At 39.6% G+C, this 24,814-nt stretch overlaps 2 protein-coding genes across 3 annotated transcripts in view; both read right to left on the bottom strand.

Annotated features, from left to right (window-relative positions):
- Nucleotides 1-371: 371 nt before the first annotated feature.
- Nucleotides 372-10,916, bottom strand: anxa3a (annexin A3a). 2 transcript variants are annotated; one of them, XM_068720810.1, is made up of 14 exons: nucleotides 10,656-10,916; nucleotides 9,314-9,345; nucleotides 9,181-9,228; nucleotides 9,000-9,087; nucleotides 7,598-7,692; nucleotides 6,866-6,979; nucleotides 5,761-5,851; nucleotides 5,596-5,675; nucleotides 4,656-4,712; nucleotides 4,450-4,543; nucleotides 4,265-4,360; nucleotides 3,392-3,450; nucleotides 1,885-2,007; nucleotides 372-509 (listed from the first exon to the last, which is right to left on the bottom strand). In XM_068720810.1, the coding sequence occupies exons 2-14, from the start codon at nucleotides 9,326-9,328 to the stop codon at nucleotides 447-449; spliced, it is 1,023 nt and encodes a 340-aa protein (XP_068576911.1). In that variant the 5' UTR covers nucleotides 9,329-9,345; nucleotides 10,656-10,916; the 3' UTR covers nucleotides 372-446. The 2 variants fall into 2 exon arrangements, with proteins under 2 accessions (XP_068576911.1, XP_068576910.1); XM_068720809.1 differs by having other exon boundaries at nucleotides 423-739.
- A 1,138-nt stretch (nucleotides 10,917-12,054) lies between these two features.
- Nucleotides 12,055-24,814, bottom strand: part of fras1 (Fraser extracellular matrix complex subunit 1) — a 258,127-nt gene continuing 245,367 nt past the window's right edge. Inside the window, exons 57-73 of the mRNA XM_068720965.1 lie at nucleotides 24,105-24,252; nucleotides 23,810-24,015; nucleotides 23,562-23,718; nucleotides 22,324-22,524; nucleotides 22,051-22,238; nucleotides 20,891-21,166; nucleotides 20,577-20,809; nucleotides 20,326-20,486; nucleotides 19,734-19,948; nucleotides 18,619-18,769; nucleotides 18,195-18,302; nucleotides 17,914-18,073; nucleotides 16,617-16,733; nucleotides 16,344-16,510; nucleotides 15,931-16,136; nucleotides 14,594-14,740; nucleotides 12,055-13,442 (exon numbers count right to left, since the gene is read on the bottom strand). Coding sequence (XP_068577066.1) covers nucleotides 12,855-13,442; nucleotides 14,594-14,740; nucleotides 15,931-16,136; nucleotides 16,344-16,510; nucleotides 16,617-16,733; nucleotides 17,914-18,073; nucleotides 18,195-18,302; nucleotides 18,619-18,769; nucleotides 19,734-19,948; nucleotides 20,326-20,486; nucleotides 20,577-20,809; nucleotides 20,891-21,166; nucleotides 22,051-22,238; nucleotides 22,324-22,524; nucleotides 23,562-23,718; nucleotides 23,810-24,015; nucleotides 24,105-24,252 — 3,429 coding nt within the window. The 3' untranslated portion in view covers nucleotides 12,055-12,854. The remainder of the gene's footprint in view (nucleotides 13,443-14,593; nucleotides 14,741-15,930; nucleotides 16,137-16,343; nucleotides 16,511-16,616; nucleotides 16,734-17,913; nucleotides 18,074-18,194; nucleotides 18,303-18,618; nucleotides 18,770-19,733; nucleotides 19,949-20,325; nucleotides 20,487-20,576; nucleotides 20,810-20,890; nucleotides 21,167-22,050; nucleotides 22,239-22,323; nucleotides 22,525-23,561; nucleotides 23,719-23,809; nucleotides 24,016-24,104; nucleotides 24,253-24,814) is intronic.

The following is a 24,814-nucleotide window of genomic DNA, read 5'->3' as shown; positions in this document are numbered from 1 at the left end:
GTTTTAATTCATTATGATTAAATTGTACCCTTCTCACACAGTGAACAAACATGCAGAGCTGATGTATATCTTATATTATAGAGAAACTTGTTATTTCTATCACATAGAAGTCACTTTTTACTTCCTGCTACTTCTACTGTACCGTCCTTATTTATTTTTATCATCTTCTATATTTGGTGAGTTATCAGTCAGAAGAAAATTAACACAAATAAAGCATGAATGTAATAAAAAGGTACGGAAAATTGCTTCTTTTATATATATATATATATATATATATATATATATATATATATATATATATATATATATATATATATATATATATATATATATATATATATATATATATATATATATATTTTTTTTTTTTTTTGGTTCCTTCCCCAATAAATAAAGTCCATTCAGTTCAGGAAGTCGTTTCCTCTAATAAAGATGACATGTCGACGTTACTCATCTTTTCCTCCACAAAGTTTTTTCAGGGTCTTTTTATATTCCCCTCTGCAATCAGACTGAAACAAAAACAGAACTTTATATTAAAACTCCAGTTTGAGGTTTAGAAATCAATCTTTAATGATATGCACTGTCGTCATTATCCGTTAGTAGTTTGAAGATGAAAAGTAAGAGAGAAGTTCCAGAGGGAGCAGGTTTCTTCTTCAGGTGGACCCTCAGGTGTTACTTATTCGTCGTCTCCTCCACAGATGGACTCCAGACAGTCCCCCAGGACACCCGACACATCCGACTAGAGGACACATCAACACAAGCCAGGAGAAAAAGTGTCTTCACACCAAACCGACCAGCAGTGGTGGAATGTTACCTTTACTCCAAGTACAGTCTTGAGGTACTTCTACTTAAGTACAGTATCTCCATTTGATGCTACATAACACTACATCTCAGAGGGAAATACTTTTTATCCGACAGCCGTTGTACTTTTACTTTTGGTACTTTCAGTACATTTTAAATGCTAATACTACACGACCCGGCAGGTGTGTGGTGTCTGTTTTAAATCTCAGGACTGGAGACCAGATCCACCTGAGCGTCCACAAGGAGCAAAATAAACAAGCGGATAGAAAACACCCCGACTCATCATTAAATACTTTGTTTTTGAGTGTATTCTAAAGAGTTAGGAAAGCCCCATCAACTGTTAATTTAAAAAGGCAGGGTTGGTGCATAACAAACAGTGCAATAGTATAAGACATTTTGAAAATGTCTTATTTTGACAAATGAAAATTTACAATAAAATATATGGTAAACAAACAAATAAGAGTATGTGAAAACAAGTATGTTATGTCTGGGGCTTTATTGATGAGCCCAACTGCCGATTGGAAGATTTGTAGCTTGAGGTGTTGGTCCTGATGGACTGCAGCCTGCAGAGCTACTGCTGCTGCTGCTGCTGCTGCTACTGCTTTCATTGGAAAAGAGTTGGCAACACTGGTTTCTCAAGATTACCTACCCCGCCTTTAATGTTAGTAACAGATTAGTTTTGAGTAAAAAGGACGACGAGTTCAGGGCCCCGGTCTATTTCACACAGCTCCAGTTATTCAGCAGATTCGTCATTTTGTCTCCGAACAGTCTTTTGTGTGTCTATATTCATATTTAAATCAATATTTGGCTTCACGGATATCAGAGTGGCTTGCCAAATAAAATCATTCTTCAAAATCTGATGACTCATGAAACCTCAGACAGTAAATCCACCGAGGCCAGAGCCAAACCAATCAGGCTACGTCTGAATTTATGTTACTGCAAAGTGTGCGGAGACAAAATCTATGCAAGGATCCCACTAAGCTGGTTATCACTCACACACTCTCTCTCACACACACACACACACACACACACACACACACACACACACACACACACACACACACACACACACACCCCCCTCACCTTGATGGCAGAGTGCAGAGAGTATTCGTAGAGCTTCTTGAACTCGGCTCTGATGTCCAGCAGGTCAATCTCAGACCGGCTCACCATGATCCGGTTCAGAGAGGCCTCGTCTGTTCCACCACCCTGACCAGACACACAGACACACACACACACACACACACTTTTAACACTTTCTGTAAAAGTTAATTCATGCACAGTATTTATCCTGCACTTATCTTACATTAGTACTGCTGTCTTTTCTCTCTAGAACATAAAAGTAAAGTGGCACTAATCTCTTCTTCAGACACAGTTAAAACACCACTATGTACAGAATGTATTGTTTGCATTGTTAATATTTGTATAAAAAAATGAGACAATCCTGGAGAAAATGGTTGCAAAGTCTATGTTGCTTTGACTCCATTCAAGTGTCACCTGCAGCTTTGTCCAAAAATACTACGAACTGATTCCAAGAAGTAAAGTATGAGGTGTGTTCACTCTGGAAACGTGCGTCATGCACACTGCTCTGCACAAAGACAATGGAAAGCTGAACAAATTAGAATAAAATGTGGGAGGTGGTGAAATTGGTCCAGAACTAGAATAACCGTCTCGCTGTTGGTGGCCTCCACCAACCAGTTTGCAGTTTACATCCACGTCTGTCCAACATGTCATCACTTCATAATTTTATCCTGTTAGACATTTGTGTGAAATTGTCATAATTAGTGTAGGAATTCCTGAGCTAAGGCCAAAAACACGTTTTGTGACGTCACAGTGACCTTTGAATACTAAATTCTAGAATCAGTTCATCTTTGAGTCTCAGTGGAAGTTTGTGCAGAATTTGAAGGAATTCCCTCCAGGCATTCACGAGATATCGTGTTCACGAGAATGGGCAACCCGAAAAAACAAAACCTATTCCCAGACATAAAAATCTTGGAAAACCAAAGAAAAAGTATTAAATCTAAAAAATAAAAAAAGTTGCAGTTTGATTTTGATTTCCTGTGAGAACAGTTAACTTTAATAAAGTTTGTTGAGGACCAAAAGTGTCTCCAGATACAGGAATGCCCTACAATGAGAGCACTGGACAGGCCTGTTTTTCCTGGTGTGGCTTGTTGAAATTCTTTATAATTCTTCGTCTATTAGTACACTATGGACATAAGTATGTAATACACAATGTAGAGAATGACGTAGTATGGATTTAGGACACAGTTTATGTCTCTTTTTTTTTTTTTTAATATGACTGTTGGGGGAGCCGAAGTTTGGAATTGTTGAGAAAGTGGCTTAAAATTTTACAAAACAATTATTGTTGTAAATGCAGCTCAAGTGCAGAAATAATTGCAGTAAGCTGGAGCTCATCTTTAATACAACTCAACCACTAAAGAAAGACATTTTATCTTAGAACCCTCTCTGCTGAACAGCTTCTTATTATGGGCTGTACTTTCTCCAGTAAACATCACTATGTTGCTGTTGACGTGGATCCTGTTTGTCCAATGATCCATGACTAAGACGTGTGCAAAAACAACGGTATATTCACCTTCATGCTCTCATACAGGCGTTCTGCAAAATAGGCCGGCACGCTCTTCACACATTTCACTGGAGGAGAAACAAAAGTTGAACACAACAATGTGGTTAGAAACAGCATTTATACAAAAGATAAAAGTCTAATATTTTTCTACAAGAGAAAGAGAAAAAGTGCAGTTGTTGTTAAAAAAGCCATAATCAACACAGGTCTGAAAAGTGAAGTCAATGCTTCATGTCTTAAAGCAACATTCTCTCTAGTGACCATTAGGGGGCGACTCCTCTGGTTGTATAGAAGTCTATGAGAAAATGACTCTACTTCTCTCTTGATTTATTACCTCAGTAAACATTGTAAACATGAGTTTATGGTCTCAATCTCTAGTTTCAAGTCCTCTTCAATACATCATGATGTTCATTTAGGCAATTATGGTCCATTTAGAATCAAACAGACCATAAAGCAGGGTATGATTTAGGGCGGGACTACACAGTGATTGAAAGGACTCTACCACGGTCTGGGAGTTGTTTGTTTTCGTCTTACAACTTCAACTCTTTCACGGTGTGTTTTCAATTCATGAAGGTTAATTGTAACATTTTGGTCAGCTATGTCTTAGTCAGCGTTCAGTTGTCCAGTGTGGTTGCAAAAAACAAAACGGCTACGGCCAAAAACAAAGATGGCGTCGGCCAAATTAAGTCTGTGGTCTAATGCAGTAAATTCACTCTTGACATGGGGATCTGCACCAAAGACCAAAAGTATGTGGACATTCCCATGTGTGACTGTTGAACATGCAATTCCAAAAACATGGGCATTGATCTGCTGCTGACTTAGTCCACAAACTTCTGGCATTAAAGTCTATAATAACATGTTAGAATTTAAAGTTCGAGCACAAACCGATCGCCACCAGCAGCTCCTCCAGCTCCCCCGACATCTCTCCTTCAATGCTTTGCTGCAGAGTCTTTCCACTGATGTTCTTGTATTCAACAAGAGCTGCACAAGAGAAACAGTCTCACTTCTACATTTTGTTTGTAAGAACTCGATCGTAGTTTAGATTAAACACAATATAAATTGGGACGTACTTTGTCTCAGTTGAGGTATACTTCTCTGGCAGAGGATGTCAACAAATTTAGATTCATCTGTGCCCCACTTCTTCTCCCCGGCATCGTAGAGCGTCTGTGTAGAACAAAATTAAAATACACTCAACATAAAGAGAGACAGATTATACATAGAGTATATTTAAAAAAAACACTTTCACTATGAATCATGTTCAAACATCGTACTGCACCTTGGCGTCTTCTTTTGCTTTCTCCGCATCTACTGTGGTGTTCTCGTCCCTCTTGCCCTGAAAACAAAACAACTTTCATTTAATTATTTAATAATTTAAAAACCAACATCAGCCACTCTGTTCTCCTCATTTTCATCCCTCTTTAAACACTTTAAATATAAACTCACTGTTCACTCTACATCTACAAACTCCTGCTGTGCAGACAAGCCTTGTTCAAACCAACAGAACTTGTTTATTCCTTTATGTTTAGTAATTATGACGACTGTTCAGATGACGAATGCAAGTCTTTTGTAACTGCAGAGTTCACCCTCCAATTAACGATGTGCTCTCCTTTTTGTCATTTTTTCTCTTTGTTTTATTTCTCTAACCATTATTTTATCTATCTATAAAATGCTGTTATGATTATTGTTATAAAGCATTATTAATATTTATGAGTGCTTAACTACAATTATAGAGTTGTAAAGTAAAGTTTAGTGTATTTTTTTGCAAATATTTAATTGAATTATTTTTACTTTACTTGAAGCCAACAATGACCGCTTATAATCATATTATAAGGCAAATATTATAATGTATTTCAACTGAAACAGAACGTCAACAGTTATTAAGTATTATGATATGTGCCCTTCTAATTCATTATAAAATGCGTTACGATTATTGCTATAAATAATTATGAATATTTATGATTGGTTATAAATATACCGCACTATAAGAAGGTTATAACACATTAGAATTTATTTAGAATGCTTTATAGACATGGGCATCATAGAAAGTGTCACCAGAACTTGTTCATTCCATCCAGACTGTGAGGTTTTACTGTATTCATCTATCGAGTGCGTTCATCTCTCATCACAGATTCTGGTCTTATTGTAAGTTATATAAGATATAATTCTATATCTGGACCGACTGTTCACAGTTTTTACTTTGCATTGCGATGACAAACCTCGGCCAGGAGGAGCAGCGCTGTGGAAAAATCTCCGGAAACTTCCGACTTCATGTCGAGGTGCAACTTCTTCTCCGTTTCTGTTTCAGAAAAACATCAAAAAGACAAACTCGTGATTCTGAGTTTTCAGAAAACGTTCACCGTCGTGCCGTTTGCTTTATTTACCTTCCAGATAGACGTCAGTGAGAGCTTTGATTTGTTGGTTGGATCTGGAGGCAAAGATTTCAATCAAGACGCTGTCGTTTGTCCCAGCTCCCTGAAACGTCACACAGTTACCTTACTACCTTTATTACATCATGAAGGAGATTTAATGAGCCACAAATTAACGTATGATAATGATAACCTGTCTGTCCTTATTAATAACTTTCACCAGGGAGCTAATATCCCTCACAAACAATAAAAATAACATAATCATCACTTGATCGTTGCAGCTTTACAGTACATTTCATGGCTCAGTTGCTTAAAAATAACTGGTTGAACCATAAATCTTAAATACAAGAACACATTGAAGAGCAAAAGACACATTTCACTTCAGCCAAGAAACTAATTCCAGGTATTTATAGACTTAACATTAAGGGATCTTTCTTACTGTGTTGATTTTGTTGTGCTGTAAAAGTAAACTAAGTAAATGTATATTTCAGTGTTGAACTCAACTGGACAAAAGTTAAATACACTGTGCAGCTATTTTTCATTATAAAACATAACTGTTTATATATCGTTCATATTTGTTATTGTACATTTTTATATTTCCAATTCATGATTCGTGAATTTGGCAGCACTTAATTTTCTTTCATCTTACCATATTTATTGCACCAATTACCAAGGAAAATTCACTGAATGTGAAAACCTACCGGCTGATAAATAAATAAATACAATTTCCAGTTCAACTCGGCACAACTCTGCAAGCTGATTGTTTTCATTAAAATATTTTTCTTTCCTCAAACCAACATTTTATTTGCAAAGTCCTAAAATAAAACTCCTCAGAGAGAAAAAGTTCATTTTAATATCATTGGCAATATCACTCTCAATATCATGCACAATATTACTTTTCTATTTTTAGTTTAGATGCTGGTGTCAGTATTACTTCTTATAAACTAATTTTATGTTGTAATTAACTTTTTCCATTTTAGTAGAATTATTTTTTACCATATTTATCTTATTGTTATTGTATTATATGTCATCACCCTGTTTATATTTTTACCCTTTTAGTTTTTTTCTTGTGTTGTAATCTTTAATCTTATAAAATCAAATAAAAGTGTGTAAAACTGACCTTCATGGCCCGCATCACTTCATGGCAGTCGTACGCTGCAGGAGGGGTGGCGAGCGCCACCAGCAGGTCCTCAAAGTCCCCGGTGGTGTCTCCTTTCAGGTCCTCCACCAACGTCTGACACGTAAAACACAACCAGTCACTTTTCAAACACGCCCACGAACACACCCATGCAAATACAGCCAGACACCGACTGAACAGCAGAGCACAACACGGACCGTATGAGAACTGTTTGACATGATAAAGCTGCACAAGACGATATTTAATAAAGTGTTAAAGCAAAGAATGTGAAGCAACTGATAAAAGCTCTGGTTGAAACTTCCATAATAAAAAATCTCAGGTGTCAGGTACTCAGAAAGTTACCAACATAATCTTTATATTAATATGTAAAAAATTAAGCTGGTGTCATGAAAAATTGATCTGTTGAGTCAGCCTTATTTTTACCGTTTAGACAAGTTTAAATGAAAGTAGAGAAACAGAAACTAAGATGCATTTTTGTTACTTCTTAAATGTAACATTGGCTACAGTTTCTTGCTAAGAGCTAATGGAAACAATCAGCAACACCTGCTGCACAACTAGAGGAAAAACTAGTTCATAGGTTGTTAAAGTTTTGTTAGGATTAGGCCTTTTAGACACAAAAAAACTCTTTTTCTGAGCTGCTTTGAAAAACTTGTTTAGTAATTCCCTCTGGATAACAGCATCGGATGCATGACAACAGGAGTGATGTTTTCTTACTCTGCTAGTGGCTCCCTGATAAGCTTCACAGATGAGCTTCCTCTGAGCGCTGCTCCGATGGGTCAAAATGTCAATCAGAGTCTTCTCTTTGGTGCCTGAAACAAGAGGCAGCTCAATTAAACATGACAAAGGGGAGTAAATAAAAAATATACAAGTTTAAAGCCATGTTTAGAAACTGGACAGAAATTGTTTTGGCTCTACAAAACAGAGATTGATGTAAAAAGGAAAATTAAGAAAAAACCAGAAGAAACAAAGTGTAATGGCTTTATTTATGTCTATTTAGGCTGATTAACAACCTATATTGCTGTCATTAGAACATATAAGACATAAAATATACAGAACAAAATGTGTTCGTTCAAATTTTCTGTCATGACAACAAACTTTATTTTGATACAGTTCATGACGATTTAGTGTCGCTCTGTTTTCTAGTTTTTCCTCCATTAATATTCACATTTAAACTAAACAAACATTTAAAATGTGTGATTTAAAAAAAAGGTAGCAAACCAAATTGCATGAATTCCACTAAAATCAACAGCTCGGCAGTTAGCCAACAACTAAGAGTTGAGCTGTGTTTTCCCCCTTCCATCAATTCTAGATGTAGACACTAACTAATTTAATTAATTACGAACATATCAAGAAGTTGGTTCATTAAAATGTATAGCTCACATTTTTTACATTTACTAGCAGTAAGGGACAAATGTGTTAGCAAGCTTGGTTTTAGCATTAGCTAAGGCTAGCCGTAACTGGCTTTCACTTGATATTACTGCTAACGTTATAGCTCCTGCTTTAGCATTAGCAGTCTAACTGTCTCTCTGTGACTATATTACAACGCCTCACAGATATATGTTTTTAAAATAATTTTAAATTGATCATATGGGCTTAACAGACAAGAAAAAGCAGTTCTGGTAGGGAAGTGTAGCAAGATAATGAGCTAATGTGTTAGCATGTTAACATCCCAACACATGCTATCACGTAGCCAACAGCTATTTGATTTTTAGCGACATCCTGAACATGTAACATTTAGCATCCTAATATTAACCTTTTAATATGTTCACGTCATGTTGCTAATGCTGCTAAATTAGCATTAGCACAAAATACAGCGAACAATTCTGTGTTGTATGCATGTTCTTGTTGCTTAGCTATCTAGCTTGTTAGGTAAAAAACATCTTTAAGTGTCCACTGTACAAGTGGTTCATATTAAAATATTTTGTTATCATTATTATATTTAGCACATTAGCATTCTAACTTTAGCATGTCAGCATACTATGTTAGTCTCAAAATACAACAGCGACTGACTGTATATTTGGGAATAACTAAAAGATATCCTGTCATGTAACTGGAGTTATGTTCATTTGTGTATCCACAGATTATATATTTAACAATATGTTTTGTTTTTTGGTACCCAGTCCTTCAATGGCCTTCCTCAGAGCCACAGCATCGTCTTCTGCATCAAAGTTAGCTTTGGGCTTGATGGTTCCTCTCTCCCCAGTCTGAAGGAGAGACAGTTTCTATGTGTTTTCCTCTCTTTTGTCATTCGAGTAATAAATGAAAAACCCGAAATGTAAAGTTTTAGCTGGACCTACTGTTGCTGTGAACGAGGACGGGGAATTCACAAGACTGTCCAAGTCATCCTGCAGAACAGTTTAAAAAATGTACCATCAGTCAAAAACCTCATTGTAAAATAAATTAAATATAAAAAGACTGAACTCTGCTTACCCATAAAGACGCCATGATAACAGGAAGTTCTTCTGTAGGAAAATACAACACATTCACAGTTAGGCTTCTTTGTTATTTATGGTGGAAAGCTCTGTTCTTCACATATTCGTTCTCACCAAACTCTATTGATATAAGAATCAGCTTTATTGGCCTCGTATGCGTATATACACAAGCACGCACGCACGGAATTTGACTCAACTCAAGAACAAGGACAACAAAGTTATTTATTGCGTTTATTATGTCCTATTGTATCTACTATGCGTTTTCCCTTCAATAATATTAGTGCATTCTGCATATACAGCAGGATATATAAACATCTATACATATACAAAATGATCCAGTCTATGTTCATCCATTTAGTATTTATTTCTTTGCACTACTTGTATAGTTTACAACTTACAGAATGCTCCACTAGTAAACTTTTTATTTCATTGTTGGTCATTGGTGCTTTTTAATTTATATAAAATTTTGCCTAGAAATAAACCTATTCTTTTCCCATAATAGTCACAATATGTACATAATATTCATCTATTATTTACCTTTGTGTCCAGCTTTGTTGTCCTCATCTCTAGCCGTTATGTCTATTTCAGTACATACGAGTCAAATTCCTTTTATTCTGATTTAATGAGTTAGAGAATGTTTAGTTGAGTCAGTTAATAGTTTTTGTGTTACAGTACATTTAATAGCTTTTGACATTATGTAGCATTCTTTAGTGTTTATGTGAAACTCAGTAGCAACAAGTGTCACAATAAAATAATTATTTGACTTCTGTTAACATGACATAAAAACTTTAAATCAGAATCTTTTTATGTTTTATTGCCCCAAATTCTCCCAGTTCATAGCATTTTTTTTTGTGCTGCCATAACTTTGGGCTTTTTATTATTTTTTTTTATAGCAGGAAATAAATGTTTATTTATGACTCATTACCAAAAAATTTGAAATAAATGTCAGAGCTCAGTTACCTCTAACAAAAGGCTTGAATCTTCCTCTGTCATGTAGTAAGTTACTGTAATTGTGACTTTACAGCCCTTTTTTTGATATCTTTAGTTTAATATATATTATTTATAGGATGTGTGATGTATGATTTTTTTTTTGTCTGCCGGTAGCCGGATTATATTTGAAAGTTTTATATATTTAGAGTTTTAGTCTCAATCAAAACCACAAGATTGAACATCCTCCTCATGTCAACGCTTTAACATTTAAAACAAATACAACTTTCAGCGTCAATTAAGCCTCATTAGTGAAGTCAGCTGCTCTGAAATCACATTGCGCCGAAATATAACAGAAAGAATATATTAAAAACACAGGAAACAAAACATATGACTTCATAGTATAAACTTACCGTCAAGTTGCAGGTAAATAAAATAGATCCACTGTGTGACAACGTTCAGTTTTTGCTCAGGTAATTATGAGTTAATGAGAAAAGTGATGACGTGTGTCCAAACCTCTGCTCTAAACCTTCAATAATCTGTCTTTAAACCAACAATATGAAACAGAATAAACTCAGAGGAAGACAATAAGTTAGCGAGAGTCAGAGAAATCAAAGAAAACCTCGCCTGGATATCTGTTTGAACCGGAAAAGTGTTCCGCCACACCTTCAATCTGTGGAAGCCGGATATCTACCTGAGGAGTCACCTGACCACGCCCACTGCGAACACGCATGCGTCACATTCAGGGACTCCTCGGACATTTCAGATGTCTACATTTAGAGGGCCTGTTGCTTAAAATAATATTATACATCAGTCTTTATATGAAATATGATCTAGATTTTGAAATCAACCGTCAATTGTATTAGATTTTGTTTTTTTTCAAGTATGGTTCATTTTTTTTCACATTTTACTTTTCACTTTTTAGCGTTTACTACTATTTAACTGTTCTAGTGTTTGTAAAGTTTATAATAGTTATTAGCGATTCTAGTGGTGGCTTTTTATTGACAGCTTCAGCGTGTCAACGCTGTTTTCCAGGAAAATTTCACACCAAATTTTGTCAGTTTTAGTAAAAACTATTATAAGAAATTTCTCTGTCCCTAAACCTAATGATCACATAAAATGATGCAAAATGTTAAAATATTTGTACAAAATCCTGCAGTAAAAAAACGAACTAATTTGTCTATTTTCATCTTCACAGTTTATATTTGTACTTTTCCTCCCAAAATAAAGTGAAAATGATCAAAAATCATGAATAAACATTAAATACAAACACAATCGTGGGGTTTTTACATTTTTTTTTTATTACTAAAAAAAGGCACCAAATACAGGCATCATGTTTGATAGCATCGTAGTTATTTTCCACACAATGATAGCACCAAAAAAATATATTGTTTTTCCCCATAATGTTTCCTGTTCCCGTGTTGTTTTGATAGGCACACAGTTGAAAGAAGACGGGAGACGATCAGAGAGACGAATGAGGAGAAAGACGCGTCGACGTCTCTCCAACCAGTGTCACACACTTCAAAACATTAATGTAACTCTTAACATTAGTAGCTGAGCGTAACATAGTACATAAGAGGGTAATATCATAATACAAAAATGAGAGAAAAATAAAAGGGTGGGGTTTTGTGTCTTTTGGGGTTTTGTGTCTTTTGGGGTTTTGTGTCTTTGGGCGAAACGAAGGCAGGTAGACACACACATTATTATTATTATAAAATACATCATTTTAAAAAGTGATTATTCTCTTTAGAACAGTAGTAAGGCTAAAGCATTCAGTCATGTGGAGGGGGGGGGGGGGGGGGGGGGGGGGGTCCCAAACCATTTGTTATCTGGCGTCTGATTTATTACAATCACATCTCTCTTTGGATGATTCATTTATGAGGAAAAATACTGAATGGCACTTAATATTGGCAGCTATCAGAGGACAGTACGGAGAAAATAAAAATAAAAATAATTGAAACAAGAATCTGTTGGTTCAACGTGACAGTACAAATGTCTCTAAGTAAGGCTTGAAATAGTTTTTTTTTAATGCTTCCTGCTCACGAGGGGAAGGATTTAACAAAAGTTATGGCATAATTGCACTTGTACAGGTATCATTCATTTTTTTTTGTTATTTACACTCTCAGCAGCCAGTAGCACACCGTCTGTGCTCAACTCTCTCACAGCAGTCAGAAGCAGCCGAGTTAGAAGTCGCTCTGCTCTGTTTTTTAGAGTGAATATATATCTGCAGAAACAGAGCATGATGAGTGACTTCTAAACTGGCTACAACTCCACGGTAGTGACGTTAAGTAGCAGTGAAACGACTCCGTACAGCAGAGAAGTGTGGTTCTTTTTGTCCAACAAACAATCACCAGTGTCTGAGCTACCGGTCACCGTCACGGTGCCAAAAAAAAAAGAGAAATAAAAGGATGTAAATGTCAAGTAGAACGGTGAGATAAACGATGGAGCTGAGTGGTTCTTTGATTCCTGAGGTAGCCCAAAACGCTGCGCAGCCGTCACGCTCTTCCCTTTTTAAATGTGGTATAAAAATACATGAACAAAACATCTCATTCCTTAAGTACAAACTTTCTTTTAGAAAATACCTTTTCCTCTCTCACTTCCTCGTCAGTGTCTCAGACCTCGGTGCCGTCGTTGAGGTTGTTGTGGAGTTTCACCTCCAGGTTCACCTGTTTGATCTTGGCCTTGCCGTTGGCGTCCTGGTTGCGGTTCAGCACGTTGACGTTCCTCACGTTGCAGTGTTTGGTGCTGAAGTTCTTCTCCACGCACTTGTCCAGGCATACCTCCACCTTGGTGTTGAGCGGGTACTCCTCGTACACCTTCTCCGCCGCCTTCTTGCTCTTCTTCTTCTTGGCCGCCCGGCGGCAGCGGCGGAGCAGTAGGCAGGCGGCCAGCAGAACTAGCACCAGCAGGGTGACGGCGGCCACGCCCCCGCCCACCGAGCCGCCCACGTGGGCGTTGAAGGAGGCGGAGGGCCCAGCCTCCAGGCGGAGAGACTTCATGTTGGTGCCGTTCTTCACCTGGTCGCCCTCGTTGTCGTAGATCAGAGACTCGTCCAGCGTCAGGCGCCCGCTGCGGTCCACCAGGTCGCGTCGCGGGCGGCTTAGCCGGTGGGTCACCGAGCGCTGGATCCTGGGGCCAGAGCGAGACTCCGGGCTGATGACGTAAATCACCTGCAGGTACCACTGGTGCCCCGCCTCCACCTGTCAATCAACAGAGAGAGAAGGAAGGAAGGAAGGAAGGAGAGCTTCATTGTTAGTGTCTCCAAAGAGATAATAATGTCCTTTATTTGTCCCACAGGGAGGACATCTGAAGTATTACAGCAGCAAAGACACAGAGCAACAACTAGAAGAATACAAGTAAAATAAATAAGTAATCAAAAAGTAAAGATTTAATAAATAAGTAAACCGATGAACTGACAAAAACGAAACTAAAATATGGACAACAAAGAGAATACAAACGGAAAAAGAAATCTAAACTTGACAGAAGATAAGAATGTTGTTCTGTTTGAATGTGATAAATATAATAAATAATATAAAATGTAAATGTTTTATATACTAGAGATAGACTGAATTAAATGTTTTCTTTCTTAAGGAGGTAATCTGGTCGAAACTAGTTTATAGATACTTTAAACTTTTTCAATTAGATTAGTTTTCTTCTGGTCTGACTTCCACTCATGACAAACTTTAGATAAATTAACATTTCCACGGCAACAGAGATGTCTGTGATTGGTTGAAATTCACCTAAGATTTTGGGGAGTTAAGTGATAAAAAGTAAATTTTGGGCGTTTTTGGCTGTCGCCATCTTGGCTTTTTTGCAACCGATGAACAGAAGTGACCATATTCGGACTGAGGAGGAGTGACGTGGAGACGGCGTATAGGTCTCTGGTAGAGAGCTGTCAATCACAGTAAGCCCCGCCTCTAAATCATACTCTGCTTTATGGTCTGTTTGACTCTAAATGGACCATCATTTACTAAATGAACATCATGCTGTATTGAAGACTTGAAACTAGAGATTGAGACCATAAACTCATGTTTACAATGTTTACTGAGGTAATAAATCAAGAGAGAAGTAGAGTCATTTTCTCATAGACTTCTATACAACCAGAGGAGTCGCCCCCTGCTGGACACTAGAGAGAATGCAGCTTTGAGACATGAAGCATTGGCTTTATTTTTCAGAACAGGAGGTTGCCGCCTGGTTTAAATCTACGTCCAATCACAGAGACCGAATATCTCGACTTCAACACTGTAACGTGGGACGCAGTGCAGGAGGCTCCACACACACACACACACACACACACACACACACACACACACACACACACACACACACACACACATACACACAGACACACCTTGTAGAGAGCGTCGACTTTCATGGTGAAGCCGTCGACGCCCGGCATGGCTGCCACGGTCTGCAGCTCTGGGACGTCCGAGGCGAAGTGAGCCTCGAAGGGAACGTCGTGGAAAAAGTTGTCACAAACGTCCGGCTGTTTACGATCCTGCAGAGAGAAAATGATCAAAATTAAATTTTGTGTTTTTAGGGTTTTCTTTATAAAAGTCAGATTCCCATCAGTTGGAAGTTACAAATACTTCAAATAAATTCAACCAGTGACTCATGAGACATTCAAGAAAGAATTGTAGTGAAGTGTAGATGCAGGACAAATGTGTTAAAGCCGTATTTCTGCTTCACATGATGACGGTTTGTGAAGAGTAAAAAGACACCAGAGAGAGAATTTACATGGTGAAGAGAGTCAGTAGTTTACATAACACACAGGCTTTGAATACGTTCAACAACATGTGGGGCCATCCCAGTGAGAAGTGGAACTGGTCAGACTGGTGAGGCAGGAAAAACTAAAAAAAGAGGTCCACAGTGTGTGTGTGTGTGTGTGTGTGTGTGTGTGTGTGTAGGGGTGTGTCAGCCTGCTGTGTACAGATATACCAATACAGGAACACTAAGGATATTGTAGGTCATCTGAAGCAAATAAATTAAGAGAAAATCTAGAAAGTTCTCCTTTTACTTTAAATTTTTCTAACAATAAACACGTTATTATAATAATAACATTAAGAATATAAGACCTTTGAACTGGAATTAAAGTAATCGTCCTCTGATCAGAGACAGGCGGACACTAACACTCTGATTCACTGCTTGATACAAAATAAATCAAATGTCCGGTTCCGTTTAAAGAACAAAAAAGATTTTAATTCAAACATCATCCTTCGGGGGAAAAATGTGAAGCTTCTCTCTTTGAATGGAGAAAGTTCCGAGTCCATTTCATGAACATTTTGTGGTTAGTTTGTTGCTCCAGCTGCTGCATTCTGGTTTTCCTTCCAGCTCAGTTTGAACTTAAAGTCTTTTATTGTGAAACAACAGCAGGAAGTGTCTTATTTTAGTAACAGCAGGTAAACAAATAAAAAAGGACGATGAGAAAATAAATGAATTAGTGAGTGAGAACTGTATCTCTGATAAAATGGGAGACTCAGAGCAGCAGATATACTTCTACTGATGAATTAATGCAATGGAAATACACATGTCTAGGTAATAAAATAATCTTTACTTGTATACAGACCGTAAGATGTTATGTCAGCCCTATGTAATATGTACCTATTTAATATCTAATGATTATGTTTGTATTGATCTATCAAACAAAATGAATAACGCCAGCGCTAAAGTCAGCGTCGGCGTCCGTACCAGCAGCAGGAAGCGGTGCTTGAGGTGCTTGTTGGGCTGGATGCAGCCGTACTGCGGCCCCTCGTTGTACAGCGTCCCCGTGGGGTCAAAGAAGGGTACGTATCCGTCCCTGCCGGTGCAGAGGTACACCTTCTCCAGCTGCAGCTTGTAGGCCGCGTTCAGGTTTTGGTCGGGGTTCCACAGCACCCTGCCGTACAGAGTCTGGCCTGCAAGGGGCGGCAGAGGGACATGTTTTTATATTGTGTTAGTGGACATCTCAAACCTTCTGATGTAAATTAAATTATTATCTTGGTGCAGAACTTGTTAGGAACTCATAACAGGACATAAATGCCACTTGATGAATATAATTTGTCTGTGTATGATTGGAAAGATATGATTCTAAAAGGAGATTCTTTGTGTTTCTCTCTGGTTACCCATGGAGAACGCTCCCTTGTAGTCCATCTCGGCCATGGCGACGTCGGCGGTGGCGGGGTCCATCATGAACACCTTCTCGTTGTTGCACAGCTGGAACTCCGTGTTGAGGGAGTAAACCACGGGGACGGGCCGGTTGGTCTGCTGGAAGGCGATCGGCACCAGAAACCTTGTCGGACAACAAAACAAAGACGGTTTAAGTGCTGCTCCTTTAACTGTCCTGTTTCCCCCACAATGCACCACCAGGCTCTTTGAGAATACGTGAGGGGACGTACTTCTCTGGAGCGTGAGCCGTGCAGGACAGAGGTTTGTCTCCGGGGTCGATCCAGGGCTGAGTGGGCTGGACGGTGCAGGGGACCAAGAACACGGTGTACTCTCCAGAATAGTCCTTCCTGTTAAAAAGATGCAAACACAAAAGGAACATTTAGTCACACTGGGGTAAAAACACATCACTTGTGTTTGTAATTTTTGTCTATTTCTATCATTTGTTTTACTTATTGTTTTATGGTTTTAATTGTATTTTTAATCAGATTTTATTGTTGTAAAGCACTTTGTGAATCGTGTTCTATAAAAGGTGCTCTACTAAATAAACCTATTATTATTATTTTTGTGATAAAATTTGATTTCTTTTCAAGATATACACTGGAAATTAACAGCAAACTACACAATACGAGACATGACAGAAATTGAATGGAAAAAAAGAAGAAAAAATGAAAGATATATACATATATCATATATCGACATACATACACTCACATACACAAATACATACACATATACACACACATGTATATACATAAATATATATATATATATATACACGTATATATATACATATATATATACATATATATACGTATATACTGTATATATATATATACACATTGAGGAGTTCCACAGAATCATTGTGGTTGTTTCATAAGAAACATTCTGAGATTCTCTGCAGAAAACACAAAATCAACCTCCTTCTAACGTCTTCTACAGCATTCATAGTTATACATTCTAAAATGAATATGGCATAGTTCGTAGATATTTCACAAAATCAATTTGTATATATATATAATCCTGTGGGAGTGGAGGTGAGATAGAAGAGTCAAACAAAAACTGGTCTTTCACCGAGAGGACACGAAAGTTAACTCGTATTTATTTGTCACATATCATCTGTAATTAAGTAATTAAGCTTCAGAAGTTACTTTAACCCAAACCACCATCTGTTCCTAAACCTACATAAGTAGAGTTGTTGCCTAAACTTAACTGAGTAGTTTCCTGTAGAGACTGTTTGTTTTGAAAAGACTGTACTCATCTAACGAGCGGAAACTGACACGTGTTGCTGGACTGTCGTAGGAAAAATGAGTAACTCGGATATCCTACAAATCATTGATTGATGATACGTTGTCTTATGTACTTTAAAGTTTGACCGGCTACTGTGACCCTGAGCTGGATGACGTTGCATTTTGAAAAACTTTGACAAGATCCAACTACTTGAAACATGTATTGATTATAGTTGGTGTTAATCTGAAGGTTTTTTCTAAACTTTTGCAGCCGAACTGTAAAATGTGAGCTTCCTCTGACCTGCTGTAGGAGCTGGTGGCCCTCCACAGCTGGTACGGAGAGTCGAAGGTCTGAGCGCTCCACAGCAGCTGGATGTCGAACTCCACGCCCCCCAGGTGGTCCGGAGCCATCAGGAGGGACTTGTGACCCGGCAGAGTGTGGTGTTCGAGGACAAACTGACCTGGAGGACAACATTAGGCAGAGAAGTGAGGTTTTTATTTTATTTTATTTTTAAGAACATCAAACAGTCTTTTGTGGGACTCTTAACGTCTGAAGCGTGTCAGCGGACGTCGTGAACGCACCTCTGAACTTGGCGTGTGTTTTGAACTCGATCACCAGTCGTCCGTCTTCTCGGATGTAGATCCTGATGATCTGCAGTCGGGCTGAGAGGACGCTGTCAGTCTGGATACCTGCAGGCAGAGAGGTCAGCGGTCAGATCACTGTTAGGATGCGGATCATTTCACATAACGCGTCAGGTGCACCTCTACATTACTGTAGAGGTCCTCTGTAATTAAAGTAAGATTTGCTGTTTTTTAGTAGCTTTTAAAAGCACTACATATTCTTCTAATCACTTGATTGAGACTCTAGAGATTTAGTTTAGTCACAAACAGATTTGTTTAAACTGAAATAGGTGCTTGTGGATCCAGAAGAAATGCATAAACAGAGACTTGCAGAGTTGCATCACGATCTGCTCATAAAGAGATAAAAACGGTGTTTGGTTCTGACCCGTCCTCCACAGCACGGTGTCGTAGAAGAAGGAGAACTCCATCTCGGTGTGATGCTCCAGAGAGGCCCAGCCCCGTGGCGCCGTCACGTAGATGTAGGACACGTAGAGAGGAACCTGCACTGTCAGGAAGGACTGAGCCGAGTCCCGGACCTGGAGGAGCAACGGCACAATTTAATGTCGGTTGTTGTTGGATCAGCGTTTGAGACTCTACTGTGATGGAGTACGTTTTAGAGCTGACTTTATACAGAATATCTTATTCAAAAATCAACTTGTTCTATCCAGATTTACATCTGAAGACGAATATCATTGCAGCTTGAAATATAAGAGCTCTGTTTTACGCTGTCGCCATCTTGGTTTTTGGCCGTTACCATTTTGGTTTTTGGCTGGTACCATCATAGTTTAGTCCGTTATCATCTTGGTTTTTGTCCGTTACCATCTTGTTTTTTTCCGTTACCATCTTGGTTTTTGGCCGGTACCATCATAGTTTTTGGCCGTTACCATCTTAGTTTTTGGCCGTCACCATCATAGTTTTTGGCCGTTACCATCATAGTTTTTGGCCGGTACCATCTTGGTTTTTGGCCGTTGCCATCTTGGTTTTTGGCTGGTACCATCATAGTTTTTGGCCGGTACCATCTTGGTTTTTGGCCATCACCATCTTGTTTTTTGCAACCAGAAGTGACACGAGAGGGTGGAGCTAAGTACAACAATTGGCCACGTCCCAAAGCCCCTAAAGCATATCCTGCTTTATGGTCTGTTTGACTCTAAATGGACCATAATGTACTAAATGAACATCATGCTGTATTGAAGACTTGAAACTAGAGATTGAGACCATAAACTCATGTTTACAATGTTTACTGAGGTAATAAATCAAGAGAGAAGTAGAGTAATTTTCTCATAGACTTCTATACAACCAGAGGAGTCGCCCCCTGATGGACATTAGAGAGAATGCAAGCATTGGCTTTACTTTTCAGACCCGGAGGTTGCCGCCGGGTTGGATCAGGTTGGAAAGCTACAAAATGTGATAGTTCTAATTGATCATTTTGACCAGTTTTAAGCTCAGAGACTGGTCTCTGGTGGTCACAGAAAGAACCGGCCCCCGACTGTTCTTCCGTACCTGGAAATCGGCGGTGACGGAGCCCCCGCAGACGTCAATGAGCTCCGTCATGTCATAGTAGGCGTCAAATGTCCAGATGCAGCTCTTGAGGTTGAGGTGCTTGTAGAGCTGGATGCTCTTGGCCTCCCGGACGTTGGGGTTGAACTGGTAGGGCCGGTCGTACCCCGGCCCCAGAGAGATGCTGTCGTAGGACACGTCGTCCAGGAAACCCGTCTCTGTGGAAAGAACATTTGTCTTAGCTGAGACAGATCTAAAAACACTTTGCTCCTTCTTTTTATTTTTAAACAAAGATCTAATAATAACGTATATCATAATGCAACAATTGTTCTGCTCGATGTCGAATACCCAGATGATTATTCTACATAAAACAGGATTAGGAATTGAACACAGCCTGCCTTGTTTTCTGTGGTTTGTGGCTTAAGTGCAACACTATTATATTAATTTTAAATTATTATGGCTGTAAATGTAAAATGTCCCATTAATTATATTTATTTAATATCCTGCAGCTGTCTATGTTTCATCTCCTGTTTCGTCTTTGATGTTTAGAGGATTCGTGGTATTTGTGATGCTGTGTGTTTTTTGCGTGACTGACCGGAGAGACCCTGCAGGTCCGTGAGGGTAACCAGGTTGGAGCAGACGTGCTGCTGCCTGTAGATGGACTCTGACAGCAGGAAGTGCAGGTTATGCAGCGGCATGGTGGACACCAGAGGGAGCATGCCGTCCTGATGGGGGATCTGCACCGAGATGTGGATACTAAACACGGACACAGAGAGATATTAGCAAACAAAATCTAAAGTTTAGGTGGAGACGTTTATTGGATTTGAAAATCCACCGTTTTCTCACCGGTTGGGGTGCTCCTTGTGCTTGACGTCCAGGTATTTCAGCGTGGCGATGAAGGACTGAGCCTGGAAGCCTCTGGCGGTTCCGGTGGTAACGGGCGTGTGGCAGATGGAGCCCTCTGTGCCGATGGTGGCAATGTTGCTCCTCAGCGGCGTCCCGAGGTGACCCGACTTATCTCTGGCCTGAGCGACGCAGCGGACGTGGAAGCGGCGGCTGAAATAAATACTGTCCAGGACCTGAGAGAGAGAGAGAGTCATGAGGGACTGAAAATAGAGAGAGTCTGAATTATTCATTCTTTCAGAGAGATCCCAACTCACCATGTGGTTGACGCCGGTATACGGGGTGGTGTCGGTGACCGTCTCGAAGGGGGACCGGGCACCGCTGGTGTCGGTGGGCGCCGCCACCTCCCAGGAGAAGTGGACCTGGGTCTGGTTGATGCCGGCCTCCTCGCAGCGCTCCTTCATCACAGGGTACTTGGGGTAGTGGGGGTCACAGGGAGTCACGCACACCAGAGGGTAACCCGGCGACGGCGTCTTCTTGCTGCCTTCCTTGGTCACCTCCTGGACGTGGTCGTAGTCGGCGAGGGACACCACCTGAGGAGGAAGGAGGGACTCTTTTATTCTTGGAATTCGACTTTTTTAATCTCAACAAATGGAGGATTCTGCTGAGGTCCTAAAAAGCCCTTTGGGGTTTAAAATCCCCGACCACATGATACGTCATGTGAACACCTCTGTACTCATTGTGAGTGGTTCTGGTCAAATGCCTGTTTCCTGCTGCTGTTTTGGAGTTGCTGAATGTGTCATTCATCAACATCTGAGAAGGAAGCGTGTGGATGATGTACAGCAGACTTTGAGACAATCACTGCTCCACGGCTGACCAACCAGCCAGACCTGCTGGACCAATCTCCACCAAACTGCCCCAGGGAGGAGAGGGGTTGAGAGTCGAGATGGAAGCTAAGCTAACCCAGCTAGGGCCTGAGGCTACTCCAGTACCCAGCATGCTCCTGTCGCAGAGCAATAAGATGGATGATGGTCTTCTAAACAGGACTTACTGGTTGTCCTCACGCTCAACTTAAAAACTAAATGTTACTTTGAAGTGGTAGCTTCGACACTGGAATTCTCTTCCTATAGAAATCATATCTGAGTTATCAGTTGACGCCTTTAAAAAGCAGCTGAAGACTTGTTTAAATTGGTCACTTCATGCTCTCTGGTGTTTGTAATCCAGTTTGTTTTTAAGGTTTGACGTTGCTCATGTTTGTTTGTTTCTTTTAATGGTCTTATTTTCAACAATTTTCTATCTTATGAAGCACTTTGTGATCTTGTTCTATGAAAAGGTACGGCAGTAAATAAATTGACAAAAACAAGTCACTAAAGTCCTTCAAAGAACTACATCTTCCTGTTCTGTGTTTGAGTAAAATAAGAACGACTGAATGAATCTCTTCTAAAGCCCACAGATTAGAGTCAGAACATTTTCTCACAATAGGAGTGGCGGGGAGGATGAGGCTGCCCGAAGCCTCCTGGTCCAGAATGGTCACCGTTGCCGTTGTGATCTCCCCGAGCACGGCCTCCACGGGGTCATCGGGGCCGAGGACCAACGAGAAGGACTCGTGCCACTCCCTGTCCTCATTGGACAGGATCTCCACCTTGAACAGGATGTGGTCCATCCCTGCAGAGAAGAAGTTTGGACCTGAGATTTACAAAAACACCCACAAAAAAATATACATTTTTAAGGTAAAACTTCCCGCACTGACCAGGGGGGAATTTGAGCACTCGGCTCTTGGGATTGTAGTCGACTCCGGACTGGGCCGACCCGTCGCGGGTGCTGCAGCGGATCTTGGAGGTCCGGTCCAGATCCCCCCCACGGATCACCTTGATGTTGAGCACCTCGATGCCGTCAGGACCGGGAGGCTCTCTGACCTGGTAGGACGCCTGCTCAAACTCAATGGTGGGAGCTGGAGGAAGAGGAGGAGGAGGAAGAGGAGGAGGTCACAGTGCTGCCCTCTGGTGGTCGTACTGTACATGACGACAAGCTGCGCTTCAGATCGCATTCTTTTACTCTTTGTTTTTAGTACATACAAAAGCTTCTGTTACATAATCCTCACAACATCGCACCTTGAACTTAGACCCTCTTGCTCATATATCTGCTGTGCAAAGGATTGTGGGTCAGAATAGCCAGAGATGCCGGATGTAGTAGTACATCCTTGTATTTTTGGCATACTTTATTTGACAGATTATGTATTGGGAAACTCTAAATATTTTTCCGGCATCGGTAACGGTATTATGTGTATTGTAACGCGCTGAGAGTTGCCAGTTTATTAGGTACCACCTAGATACAACTGATGCAGAAACCATCTGTAATGAATCCTTCCTTAATAAAGGTTGAAGTGTTTTAAAGAGGTGTTGAACTGTATTGTGCAACACTGAGAGTTGTTTTTAGTATTTTATCCACCCTGTTTTTGTTTTAATATCACTACGGTTGATGGATTAGACTGAATTTGTTTTATCTTGTTGTACCTACAGTATTCAAGATATATAGGAAACTGTAAGTATTATAATCAACTGTAACGTGGAGAAGTTTGCTACCAAACAAAATATATATATATTAAAAAAAAAAATATGTACAATGATTTAACCAAATACCTTAAAATGAAAAAAAAATATTTACAATACATACAAACAAAAATATCAAAGTTGACTTTATAGAGTTTTGAAATGAATGTGATCTGGGGGGAGCCTTCATCTCTACTTGAACGTGAACAACGTAATATCCGTCACTTAAAATATACATTTGCAGAAAGATGTATTGATCCGAACAGAACTCTGTATTTTTAATAATAATAATATGCCAACAATATATACTCTAATTTCTTAATGAAATAGATTTAGATGATGATTTATAGCTTTCAAGAAGACAAAATAAACCACGGTAGTTCAGCAGCGAGTGAGATTAATTCCACCACTAAACTATCTGCTGGTTGTGACTGCTTACCATCTTCATCGTTGGTGATGGTGACGGTGACGATGTCGCTGGCGCCCACCATGGCACCACTCCAGTGGTCACCCAGTGGCGTCCCAAGATGCACCTGGAACTCCTCTTCGGGCTCAAAAACAGAGTCATCATTGACGACAACGGTGCAGTTTTTCACCTGGAAAACAAACACATGAGAAACATTTATTTTTAAAAAGATACAAACCGATTGAATCTACTTCAGAGGATCATGTTGGACTAAACTCTACCTTCTCTCCTTTGAGGAAAGTGATGCGTGACTCGTCAGCGTTCCTCCTCTCCTCGAAGTCGTCCATCACCATGGCCGACATGGTGCGAGTGAAACAACGCGCCGACGACTTGAAGGACAGGTCACCTGTCCGGATGACGGGGATGTGCAGGACGCGGTCTCTCTCCTTCACGGTGTAGGCGCTCTTCTCAAACTGCATGCTGGGAACTGAGAGAGGAGAAGATGGCTGTGATGTGAGGTATTTGATTTTAAGTGAACTCTTTAAAGTCTTGTGATGTTCTCGTTGTGCCACGTACTGTCCTGGAAGGTGTCGGTGATGACCACGTTGGCTTCATAGGGCTCCTGGAGGACGGCACCTTGAGGAGAACTGAGGAACACCACAAAGGACTCGGATCCTTCGATGGACGGGTTCTGGACGTCGTCCATGATGGTCAGACTGCAGGTCTGTAGAGAAGAAGGTGTGAGCAAGGTTTGTTCAATATGTTATTTTCTGGGTTATGAAAAAGTGCACCAATAACGATAGCTTTATCTGCTTATTGGGCCGACCGTAGATTAAAAAAAAAAAAATATTGAGCCAGGGGAGTGGATAATATTCAGAGAAAAAAACAATTTCCAAGATTAAAGTTTTAAATCAATCAAATCAACAAGTCTATGTGAAAAAAACTTGGACTTTCTCTGAAATTAAAATAAAAGATTTCCGAGACAATCTGAAATTTGCATGAAAAAATTCTGAAATTTTCACAAATTCACAAATTTAGAAGGAAAAACAATCAAGGAAACACATTGCTTTACTTTGCAACTTGTAGTGAATGACCTCATCAAATAATACTTTGCAAATGATTTTAGAAATAAGGAAATACTTGTGATTTTAGCCCGGAATCACAATTTTATCATAATCATCCGGACTTTGAAGAGACATTGCTGTGAACTGGGCCTCATTCAGAGGAAAAAAAGGTACTTATTTGGATGAGATGATAGCTTTTGTGCATCAGGAACTACAACGCAA

This window comes from Cebidichthys violaceus, unplaced genomic scaffold (assembly GCF_023349555.1).
Source record: "Cebidichthys violaceus isolate CVI_PGR_0920_01 unplaced genomic scaffold, fCebVio1.0.p SCAF_26, whole genome shotgun sequence".
NCBI lineage: Eukaryota > Metazoa > Chordata > Actinopteri > Perciformes > Stichaeidae > Cebidichthys > Cebidichthys violaceus.
This window is presented reverse-complemented; position numbering and strand designations above follow the sequence as displayed.

Excerpts from the sequence above, each read along its gene's own strand:
- anxa3a (XM_068720810.1), bottom strand. Across the intron at positions 5,852-6,865 it reads AAGTGATGCGGGCCATGAAG|GGAGCTGGGACAAACGACAG; the intron begins GTCAGTTTTACA and ends GTGACGTTTCAG. Across the intron at positions 2,008-3,391 it reads GCCTGTATGAGAGCATGAAG|GGTGGTGGAACAGACGAGGC; the intron begins GTGAATATACCG and ends GTGTCTGGTCAG.